The sequence below is a fragment of the Haliotis rufescens genome, unplaced genomic scaffold (genome assembly GCF_023055435.1).
Source record: "Haliotis rufescens isolate VD_foot unplaced genomic scaffold, xgHalRufe1.0.p SCAF_13, whole genome shotgun sequence".
Classification (NCBI taxonomy): domain Eukaryota; kingdom Metazoa; phylum Mollusca; class Gastropoda; order Lepetellida; family Haliotidae; genus Haliotis; species Haliotis rufescens.
In genome coordinates this window covers 4,434,458-4,446,758 of record NW_025963813.1, presented here as the reverse complement: position 1 = coordinate 4,446,758, position 12,301 = coordinate 4,434,458, and the positions used below count along the sequence as shown (strand labels likewise).

The following is a 12,301-nucleotide window of genomic DNA, read 5'->3' as shown; positions in this document are numbered from 1 at the left end:
GTTTGTTGTAAATGTAGGTCACGTCTGTTATCGCCACAGCTCCGTGTACATGTTACCGTGAGGCGTCCTCCACACCAGGTAGGTTGGGAGACATTTCTATTATGTAATACTTTTGTTTATCGCTGTCTATGTGAATCCAGCTCTATCAGGATGCAGTTCTGGATTTTATATTGTGAAGATCTGTTTTTGGTGAGAATTGGATTTGTTCCTCAGAGAAACATTGACGAGAACTCTTAGAACTCTTGTGATCGGGACAGGGTCATGGAGTCATTCGAACATATATCATAGAGAAAGATGTTTAATTTATATTATGGCCTACAACTGTCAATGATTGTCCACCGTGAAGATCCGGGTTAGAATCATCTTCAGCAACCAATGCTTGTTGTAAGAGGCGACTAACGGAATCGGGTGGTCAGGCTAACTGCCTCTGTTGATGCATGTCATCGTATCCAAATTGCGTAGATGCACATGATGTCAGTCACTGGATTGTCTGGCCCAGACTCGATTATTTACAAACCGCCGTCATTTAGCTGAAATATTGTTGCGTGTGGCGTTAAACAAGAAACAAACAAATAATTGTAATTGGTCTGGTTCAGCCATACCGTGACCCACAGTGTTTGAGAGTGTATATCCCAGCTCGGCCAGGGCGCGATACTGCTACTGTTTATATGGTTTGACAGGAATATATAAAAGCATATTAGCATTTCTGTCAGTGAACGAAATTTGACCTCTTCCATTAGTGGCCGTGAACATACAAATCTTGATGATGATGATGATGATGCACACTGAAGACACAATGGAGACAGCATGGACAACCCGAGGCGCGTTGTTGTAAATCATCAAATTAATGTCTGCAAACACAGACCTGTGAAGATCCGTGGTAGAATAGCAAGTCTTCAGTAACCCATGTTTGTCGTAAGAGGCGACTAACAGGATCGGGTGATCAGGCTCGCTGACTTGGTTGATGCATGTCATCGATCGATGGATCGATGTTCATGATGTCAATCACTAGATTGTCTGGTCCAGACTCGATTATATACAGACATTTATGATGATGAGACCACATTCATTGAAAACGAGTGAATTAGTGAGTGAGTTAGGTTTTGCGCCGCTTTTAGCAATATTCCAGCAATATCGCGGCAGGAGACACACACACCGTACCCATGTCGGGAATCGAACCCGGGTCTCCTCCCCAATCAAGCTGACATGTCATGGTATACCCCAGCTTCATACTCCAACTTGTCAAGAAATAATTAAACATTTATTGAAATATTTTTTAAACCAGTGTGCAGATAGCATTATCTCCAGAAAAGGAGATTTACGCAACATGAGTACAGATTTTACTTTATACACCCCAAAACGTTAAAAATAAAAAAGTCAACAATAATAACTTCACAAACTGCTTATTTAACCAATAACGCAAAACATGTAGACAACGATACGGAATCAGCACAATAATAAAACACAAGCCCTGTCCACTCTCAAGGAAACAGTAATCGTGGCCAAAGTTTTATTCGTTTTTAAATAATACCAAGCTTTGAAACAAAACACATTCCTGCTCAGCTCGAACAGCTAATCCAGACAAGGCACGGGGCGGTGACGTAGTCCGGTGGTGAATGCGTTCGCTCGTCACGCCGAAGGCTTGGGTTCGATTCCCGACATGGGTACAATGTGTGAAGCCCATTTCTGGTGTACCCCGACCTGATATTGAGGAATATTGCTAAAAGCGGTGCAATACTTACTCACTCACATACTCACGCCTTCTGCGCATCTCTTTAAACTGTACAGTTAACCAAGGCTAGACCGAGTGAGTAAAAGACATTTAGCGCCGCTCTGGACAGGATTTTATTTATATAACGCATAATGTGGGAGAATATTTCAATGGTCTTAGACGTTTACTACTTTGGTAACAAGCACGGTTATGATGCAAACATACCAAGAAGTATAATCAGAGCGAATTTGGGATTCGCAACCACTGCAGTCGGATTCTGGCACGACCAAGGGAGGCAACTGCAGACATGTATGAAGTTGTACTTTTAATCTCTATACAAATATGTGCTTGTGTCCAAATCTTGGGTTCTGAACAGTCGATTCTTGTTTTGTCGAAATCAGGAGAAGTTGGCTGAGACGTTGTAGCGAACAATACAGAAGCTGTTTAATATAAGTTGTCTTATGTCTACCCCTACTTCAGCAACACTCCAGCTGTAACCTTGCATCATTGCAGCCTGTTGTAAACATGAGTTTGATCCCCGCCGCTGTGGTGTGATGGTATCAGGTCTGCCGGGTCCGACATTGTGACCACCCGATTCCCCATTTAGGGAAGTCTTTGCGAAATGCATGGGATACACGGGACGTAAACTCTCCGTCGTTCACAGATAATTGCACTGACATGGGGACGTGCATGCACGTGTTTGTGTTTAGCTGCTTGTACTAGTCTGGACTAATGCCGGTTTTCTACTGCTAGCTACCATGTCGGTGTTTAACATGGGTATCCCACTCAGACACAGTATACTGACTCTGAGCCGACCAAGCCTCGTTTTATCACCTTAATCCCGAGTGACAGACAGTGTAACAACAAGTTACATCTTTGAACGTCTTTTTGGTATGACGCGGCCGGAGATCGAACCCCGGATCTTCCGCTCTCCGGTCAGATGCTCTACCCACTGGACCAAGAAGGCGGTGTGTAGTGGCAATAGGGACTCCGGCAATGACTGTGCTCAGTTCAGTAAAGATGGAAACCGAATAGACTCTTTCACCACCACGTTAACCAGCAGCTCATCCGGAGGTTGTGTGTGTGTCCTGGTGGTCCAGTTGTGTTTCGGGTTCATTAGGCCTTCCAGAAACCTTTGATCGAGGGCTCTATCATAGATTCGCCCTCATTATGTTTCTAGGTTTGTCGGTAGAATGCCCGTGCTCGTTTCACCAAAGTTGTGAACGCGTAGGTCCTGCATCACTTTTCCTCCCACATCATATTGACTCGCCATGGTATAAATGACACACTGTTCAAAACGGCGTAAAACCCAACTCACTCACTCACTCTTTAGCCAGTCAATACACCCACTCCATGAATGGACATTATTTAACTGTTCGGTTATGGCAATACTATGGGGTTTTTTAAATGTGTCTTTTGTGTTTCCCTTCACCCCATCCACCCCCACCCCCACCCTCACCCCCACCCCTATGCCCCACCCCTTCTTTTCCCGTAGACGTTAGTGTTTTCCATCCATCTTCTTTTGCCTTCCGTGACTTTCGTAAACAAATATATGTTTGTGGTTCGTTTTTATTGTCCTGCCTCCGTTTCGTCGTTTCAGGGTCGGCGTTGACGATGGCACAGACGGGGCCGCCGCCTATGAAGGCTGGGAGACTCTATGTCAACCCCGAGGAGGAGGATCAGATGGTAACACATTCATGTCAAGAGCACTTCAATGTTAATGTCAAGGACTCTTCAATGTTAATCTTTGGTTGAAAAAATAATTTATCCACGTTTATAATCTGTTTTATGTTCAGTTAGACGTGGGGGTGGGGTTGGGGATGTCAAACCGGTTCTTTTCGTTTCGCGCAAGTTTCAAAGGGAACTCTGATGCCTGTTGTCATTTCCGAGTGACTAATCACTAAGCTTGTGAAATGTTATTGCGCACATCCCAAGAAAACTTGCAATTTATAGATACAGTTTATCCTGTATTTGGAATAAACACTCAGGTGAGAAACCTACTGTGGTTTGAAATTTGAGGTCGCCAAACTACAGAATCGACGCCTCCTATTTTTTAACTTGGAAACGAGCGCTTTCGCGCTCAGTCAATCAATTAGAAAATTGAATAGATACCCCATTTTAACCAATCTGACTCAAGCATTCTTCAATGCCAAGATTCGTTACATACAAAGTTTATTCCTTTATACAACATATGTACCATCCCAAAACACACTAGCATGATAACTTAATACACTGCTTGTCAAAAGCAAGTATACACTTTCATTGAAAGTGCACACTTTACTCTGCTCATTACTGTGTTCTGTACAATTGCGACCCTTGAGATGACATATGCACGTTACCTGAGATTGATTTTGATGCATGTAATATCTTTCGTTTGCCACCATCAAACGTGTGTGTATTTTCTTTTGACTGTTTGTTCAGATAGCATAGTGTATCCTGTATTATGGAGGGCGTTATATGTTTACCATCTCAGAGTGGCCTACTTTTGCCGTAACATGCCAACAACACCAGCACTCTGTTAAAAATAAGTAGCTGCAGTTTATTGCCGAACCCCACAGTGCACAAGTGTTGTCCCAAGAAGACGCCAGTTATTTATATCTTACACTCAGCTCACCACAGTGGTAGAAGGTTTATCTCGACCAACATGGTGGGAATCCATTTTGAACAGGATTCACCAGAAACTATCATATTACACAACAGAACCTTGCGGCGACCGTCACCCTTGTTGATTGATATCGAACTGCATTTTACCGTATTTCTATTAAAATTAGTTTTTTTCTCAAATCGACCGTGATGTACGAACTATATATTTGCGGAGATTGATCGGTATGCGGTTTACAGTAAATCTTTCAATATCACTACGCCATTGCTGCCCGAGGTATTATATAGGTAACGGAATAAGCCGAGTGCAGCCGGAGGCTTGCTCACATTGTTCAATACGTTATCTTTGGCTGTGCCCCTTCCTTACGTGAGGTCAGAGACAGTGGTGACATGCTCGTAATCCACCTAACCTTGTTTTCAGCGAGATGTAGTCATATGTTTAATGTGTCTCAGTCTATGAGTTTCACACACAACAGGATTCTGTTGACACGAAATGTTAATGATCGTCCTAAGGAAACTGTATTTTACCGCATTTTATATTAACAATAACATTTGTCTCAAATCGGCCGTGATGTTGTACGAACTAATATTCGCGGAAGGATCGATTGGTATGCGGTTTACAGGAAATCCAGCAATACCACAACGACATTGCCGCGTTAAACCCAGATCACTCACTCTCTTATATGAAGGATATTGGTCACATGTTGTCAAATCCTGTCAAAGAAATTGTCAAAGAATATATTTTTACCAATTCAAAGCGTATTCTTCATGAAAACTGGTTGCAAATTCTCTTAAACCATCGACAATTTGGTAACGACACCACTTTGTTCAAGGAAACCATGCTATTATCCCATGACGTTATACGTTTGATAATTGTCGTTTGCATTTATTTCACAATACAAGTGAATAACAAAGTTATTTCACGAACAAATCAGTCGTTCTAAATCCGAGTTACATTTTATTCATCGCAATTAGTGTGTTCTGATAGTAGTTAATTCCTCTGCAAACAGAAATTTTATTTCATTACCGCTTTAATCTTGGCATGGGCGAAATATGTGAAGCCCATTTCTGGTGTCCCCCGCCATGATATTGCTGGAATATTGCTAAAAGCGGCGTAAAACAATACTCAATCACTCACTCACTCTTTAATCTTGGAGAATTTCTGCAAACCAGTCCCAGGCTCAGTGACAGACAGCGTAGGAACTGCCCAAATAAGGAAGTGAAGCTTCAGGAAGTAAGTGTCCCTTCCTCCTATGATGACACCTACCATGCTTGTTGGCAATACAATTTTACTGAATCATGTCAACGAAAACATTTTTAGGAATGTTCATACTCAACAACAAAAGTTCCTGTGACACCAATATTTTAATGTATTTTTCAAACAAGTAAAGTTTGGATTTTAATATTGTCGTACATGTATGGAATCAAGTCACAAAAACGCAACTGCTACAGAAAGCATGTATTCCATGCAAAAGTTGACTTTTATGCAAGCCCCATACATTTCACTACCCAGGAATGGGTATAAAAACATGTGCGTTAACGGGATTCCATGTGCATTGTTTAGCATCGTGCTTACAACAACCACACAGAAAAACAACAAAATTACGCAATTATTCAACATTACGAAATGACACGCCTGACCGAAAATAAGCGTATGCGAGCCATTGGTATGCTTGAAGCAGGATCGAGTCAACGTGATGTTGCAAGACAATTTAACGTCCACAGAAACACCATTTGGTGTTTATGGCAACGTTAGCAACAGACGAACTCAGTCAGAGACCATCCTCGGAATGGCAGGCCACGCGTAACCAATAATCGACAAGACAACTGGATTCGAACAACACACCTATGAAATCGATTCCAGCCAGCAACAGTGACTGCAAAAAGCATCCCTGGCCTTCGACAAATATCTTCACAAACCGTACGTCGTCGCCTGCAGGGATTGTCGCCAGAAGACCCGCCAGACGTCCCATTTTGACAGGAAACCACCGTCAAGCACCGTCAAGCACGTCTACAGCGTCTACGCTTGACGGCCAGTTCTATTCACTGACGAGTCTCGTTTTCACCTCAGCCACAGCGATGGACGGATTCGAGTGTACCGACGTTGAGAAGAACGTTACGTCGTCATGGCCCAGGCATTACCTTTCAACATGACAACGCCCGGCCTCATATTGCTCGACTTGTTCGGGATTCTCTTCAACGCAATAACGTAAACGTCATCCCCTGGCCGGCTCGCTCCCCTGATCTTCACCAATCGAGCGCATGTGGAATGAGACGGATCGGCGCCTTCGACGTCAACCACGTGTTCCAGAGACCCTCCAGGAACTTCGAAACATGCTCCAGCAGATATGGACAGATATCCCACAGGACTTTGTGCGACGCCTGGTCCATTCCATGAGACGAAGATGTGTTGCTTGCATCACAACCAAAGGTGGACATACACGCTACTGATTTATAAATTGACATTTTGGCATGTTCATGTTTTTTATGAAGTCAGTATGGCAAATTAAACCATTAGAACACTCACATGAGTCTTTTATCTGTTGCAAACCGAAATTGTTTCAGATTTGGTAAAAAACATAACTTTGCATGAAATCTTATTCAATGTCACAGGAACTTTTGTTGTTCAGTATATAAAGAAAACAAAAACTTGCAATTTGAATGTACATAGGACGTTCTAAGTCCTTTTTATGAGAATAAAATATGTTTAAACTAAACCTAAGGTTTTTTTCAGTCCTTGATTTGCAGACTTTGGAACATGCTTCTGCAGACACAAACTATTGATATCGGCCCAGCACAGGACGCCCTTGGCCAACAACACAATGTTCGATTAATCTGAAACCGGGCTTTAAGAAATCGAGACCAAACAGCCAATCACTTGCACCAGGCCACCGGAATTCAAGTCACTGACCAGACAATAAGAAATTGTCTGCATACAGCTAAAATGCCCGCTTGGCGACCACGGTTTGCACCACTGTTAACACATCGACACATTCCAGCCAGACGCCAATAGTGTTCAGAGCGTGAAAGCTGGAAATCGCCGTAATGTTTTTAGATGAGTCCAGATTCATTCTTGGCATTTTGCACAGGCACAGACGTGTCTGGAGGCGCCCTAACGCACGTCATGCGAACCTCAAGTAAGGTAACATGGCAGATTCAGGGGGGGTTGTGTAATGCTGTGGGTCGGGATCACAGAAGCCGCTGGACGGGTCACTTGACAGTGCCGTCGAGATAACATACTGGCGCCAATAGTTGTTTTGCTTGTGCCCACCGTGCATGTCTCGTAACTGATTACCTCCAGCAGCACAACATCACCAGAATGCAATGACCAGCCATGAGTCATGACCTTTTCCCACGAGAGCAAGTCTGTGACATCATCGGGGGACTCGTACGCCGACGTCAAAGGCCTCATGGTAAAGCCGTTCGCTTGTCTCGTCGACGGTCAAGGTTAGGGAACAATGTGTGTCGTACATGTTGGGTACCTCCGACCCTCAGTTCTTTCTGTGGTGTAAAATTAACTCACTCATTCACTGTTACAGGAAATCTCCGGGTTTAGGCCCCAAACACTGAAAACAGCTGTCGTGTGGTTCTTCATCATCATCACGGTCGGGCTGCTGCGACTCTTCTTCTACTGGCTGCCACATCTGTTTATAAAGGCCACCCACTCCAGATGCTCACTGGCCGAGGCTACAACAGTGTTACTGAAGGTAAGGCCACCCACTCCAGGTGCTCACTGGCCGAGGCTACAACAGTGTTACTGAAGGTAAGGCCACCCACTCCAGGTGCTCACTGGCCGAGGCTACAACAGTGTTACTGAAGGTAAGGCCACCCACTCCAGGTGCTTACTGGCCGAGGCTACAACAGTGTTACTGAAGGTAAGGCCAACCACTCCAGGTGCTCACTGGCCGAGGCTACAACAGTGTTACTGAAGGTAAGGCCACCCACTCCAGGTGCTCACTGGCTGAGGCTACAACAGTGTTACTGAAGGTAAGGCCACCCACTCCAGGTGCTCACTGGCCAAGGCTACAACAGTGTTACTGAAGGTAAGGCCACCCACTCCAGGTGCTCACTGGCTGAGGCTACAACAGTGTTACTGAAGGTAAGGTCACCCATTACAGGTTCTCACTGGCCGAGGCTACAACAGTGTTACTGAAGGTAAGGCCACCCACTCCAGGTGCTCACTGGCCGAGGCTACAACAGTGTCACTGAAGGTAAGGCCACCCACTCCAGGTGCTCACTGGCTGAGGCTACAACAGTGTTACTGAAGGTAAGGCCACCCACTCCAGGTGCTCACTGGCTGAGGCTACAACAGTGTTACTGAAGGTAAGGTCACCCATTACAGGTTCTCACTGGCCGAGGCTATAACAGTGTTACTGAAGGTAAGGTCAGCCATTACAGGTGCTCACTGACCGTGGCTACAACAGTGTTACTGAAGGTAAGGCCACCCACTCCAGGTGCTCACTGGCCGAGGCTACAACAGTGTCACTGAAGGTAAGGCCACCCACTCCAGGTGCTCACTGGCTGAGGCTACAACAGTGTTACTGAAGGTAAGGCCACCCACTCCAGGTGCTCACTGGCTGAGGCTACAACAGTGTTACTGAAGGTAAGGCCACCCACTCCAGATGCTCACTGGCCGAGGCTACAACAGTGTTACTGAAGGTAAGGCCACCCACTCCAGATGCTCACTGACCGTGGCTACAACAGTGTTACTGAAGGCAAAGCAAATCCCCTAGACAGCTTTTGGACAGATATCGTTACTTAGTGTATGTACATCTTGTGAAGGTTACGTTTAGTAATATATAATTGAGGCGTTGTAAAGTCTTTAATTTTGTCCTTTTCTTTCAGGACCAGTGGAAGCAATGGTTCAACTCCACAGTGAAAACCCAGTGAGTGTCACAGCTTACAATGGTCATACATGATTCAAAACCACAATATCATGTTCTCAGATCACACATTCGAATTAATAGCACTTAAAATAACGTCTTAAAAATCCACATTTTTTGTTTGTATTGTATATTTGGCCCGGAACGTGCATTTCATTACCCCAGTCGCCAAAGAGCGAGATGCACGTGCCAAACGCACAGGGACATATTTCACGTGCATCACCCAGGGGCGACTCACGCAGCGTCCCAGTCAGTTTCTGAATATCTTTTTTAAATACGGATATCATAACACTGTTGTAGAAACATTGTAGGTGCTCCCACATTGGTATGGCAATACAGCTTCAATTCACGTCTCTTGTCGACCTCAGCATACGGCAAATGCGTCAAATGAATGATCCGTAATTCTTTCAAACGTGTTCAAATGTGTGAATGAAGTCATGTACACTATCCACCAGAGAGCAGACTGTGCCATTCAAGAACTCACAGACCGTGCACCAATCACAAACCTCCAACGAATCTGCCAAGGTGAGATGTGACTACTTGTGATTTATCCAGAGTGTTATAACGAATTCTATGGACCGATTTAGCATCAACTATAGCCTCGAAAAGACAAAAACATTTGAAAATGCAACACGAATTTCCTTTTCGTAATACGATCTATATGTACGATATCGTATGGTCCCAAACTTGAGCCAATATATACAACTCAATTGAAGTTAAAGAACATATGAAGTTTTCATAGGACTACGGTTCTTTATGAGTTCTACTTTGGGCGCCCACTGTGACTTTCCTGTTTCCCTTTCAGCAGAGAGATGGTCTGATACGGTACTTTATTTGTAAGAAAATCAAGTACATATGGGACAAAGAAATGAAAGAATTTACCCGACTGAGGTGAGATGTTTTTCACATTGACTCTATATCGAAAACTACATCGAATAAAACCTTGGAGCAATGGAATGTATAGCATCATAATCAACCTTTTCTTTATTCAATGTTATTCTGAAAAAAACATCATGTCTGTGGTTGCCGGAGGATGTGTACTATGTACGCAGCCACAGGGTCGTGCCCTGGCTGAGCTAGCGTTGTTTCCTTTTCATACACGACCCGTGAAGATCCGGGTTACAATTGGTCTTCAGCAACTAATGCTTGTCGTCAGCGGCGATTAACGGGCTCGAGTGGTTGTGCAGGCTGACTTGTTTGATGCATGTCATCGTATCCCAACTGCATAGATCGATGTTTTATGATGTCAATTACTGGATTGTCTGTTCCAGACACGATTATTTACAGACCGAAATCATGTAGCCGGAATATTGCTGAGTGTGGCGTTAAACACGTTTATTCAATGTCTTTTGTGTCAAAACAGTATTTCTGTTTTGGCCTACCCATACTCTCAAAACTGTCGGTCATGGTATGGCTAAACCAAACCAAATACTATTATATCTTCTGATCTTACGTCCCGAATCTCACGGTGCAGATTGTGTTGTCAGGATCCGCTTGTCGTGGGTTCGATTCCCAGATTATGACCCTTGGTCTGTCAGCTCCATACCCGTTTGTTCTCAATTTGAGCGGCCGCGTCATACCAAAAGACGTTAAAAGATGGTATTTGTTGTTACCCTGTCTGGCGCTCGGCATTAAAGGGCTAAAACAAGGACTGGTCGGCTCGGAGTCAGTATACTGTGTCTGAGTGGGGTATCCATGTTAAACTGCGGCATGATATCTCAGTGTGCTAGCACTATAAATCGGCATCAGTCCGGACTAGTACAAGCAGCCACACACACACATACACGTGCATGCACGTCGCTATATAAGCGCAATAATTTTGGACGCGACGTTAAACCCAATTTCACCTCACCTCACCTCACCTCACCTCACCACAATTTGAGGGGTATATATATGATCTGATGTTCAAAGCAGTGTTAGTAAATCATTCATTCAGTTTTCATAGCTTGTTTGAATTGTTTGCCTAAATCCAACTCATGCCTGTCACTCATACAGCGCCTGTCCGTGGGGATCCGGGTTAGAATTGGTCCCCAGCAACCTACTTGTGTCATAAGAGGCGACTAATGGATCGGTGATTTGGATGATTGCGTGTCATCGTACCCGACGGCGTGGGACGTGCTCACTTTATCAATCACCGGTTTGTCTGGGGCAGATTCGAGGAGTTACAGGCCGCTGTCGTGTGGCTGGAATATTGCTCAATACAGCGTTAATTAACAAACAAACAAACAAACCCGCACTAGCTGCTATAAGCTTGACTCGCTCCTCTTGTTACAGGGGGTTTGACAAGGACAGGGCTTGTTCGTTCTTCTATCATCAAACAGGCCTGGCGTATGATGAGCAAAAAAAGAGGTATGCTAATTTCAAACATGAAACCTCAAAATCGTTTTATATCAGATCTAACTGTCATTCATTATAATCTCGATATGATCTAAGTCTATCCATTCGAAAATCTCCAACACATATTTTTGCCCATCAATCTGTGCTCCACACGACACTACGACGCTTGCAGTAATTGTTATGTGTACATACTGAAGCAGAGGAGTATCGCCACATGTATTCTGCAGATAGGTTTGTGACCAAAAGACCATCATTGCCAGCGAAACGGGTGGCCAAGTAGTTTGAGACGCCGCAATTTTCTGTGCAGAGTTGCGTTCCTTTAGCACGCCAGAAAGGTGACGAATGATCGTGGGTTGGACTCCCGGTTCGCCCCGATTATATTTTTAGGTTTGTCAGCACCATGCCCAACTGCCACGCCGTGATATAACTTGAATACTGTTCAAAGTGGCTTTAAACCAAACTCACTCACTCATTGTCAATTTCCCAACCGAATCCACGTATCCGTATGACGCTTATATTTAAACTCAATTCTCCATGCTGATCCCTGCCCTTCGGCGTAACGATGGAACCTTGAGCCACACCTCCCTACACTGCAACAAGAACATTGGGCAATGTGTTCCTTGAAAATGAATGAAAAATTGCTGGAAAAAAGTATCAAGTATCATCTTTGAACGTATTTTGGGATGACGCGGTCGGGGATCGAATCATTTATCTTGCGCTCTATCCAGTGCGTTGTTGTTTGTTATGATACACTAAGTACTTTCGCCTT

General features: G+C 44.2%; 1 protein-coding gene across 2 annotated transcripts in view; it reads left to right on the top strand.

Annotated features, from left to right (window-relative positions):
- Nucleotides 1-12,301, top strand: part of LOC124152340 (polyamine-transporting ATPase 13A3-like) — a 40,493-nt gene continuing 28,192 nt past the window's right edge. Inside the window, exons 1-7 of one of the 2 annotated variants that reach the window (XM_048394103.1) lie at nucleotides 1-78; nucleotides 3,312-3,397; nucleotides 7,852-8,019; nucleotides 9,158-9,198; nucleotides 9,651-9,720; nucleotides 10,001-10,086; nucleotides 11,470-11,544. In XM_048394103.1, the coding sequence (XP_048250060.1) occupies nucleotides 3,326-3,397; nucleotides 7,852-8,019; nucleotides 9,158-9,198; nucleotides 9,651-9,720; nucleotides 10,001-10,086; nucleotides 11,470-11,544 (512 nt within the window). In that variant the 5' untranslated portion in view covers nucleotides 1-78; nucleotides 3,312-3,325. Of the gene's footprint in view, nucleotides 190-3,311; nucleotides 3,398-7,851; nucleotides 8,020-9,157; nucleotides 9,199-9,650; nucleotides 9,721-10,000; nucleotides 10,087-11,469; nucleotides 11,545-12,301 lie in introns of both variants that reach the window. The other variant, XM_048394101.1, reaches the window with a different exon arrangement.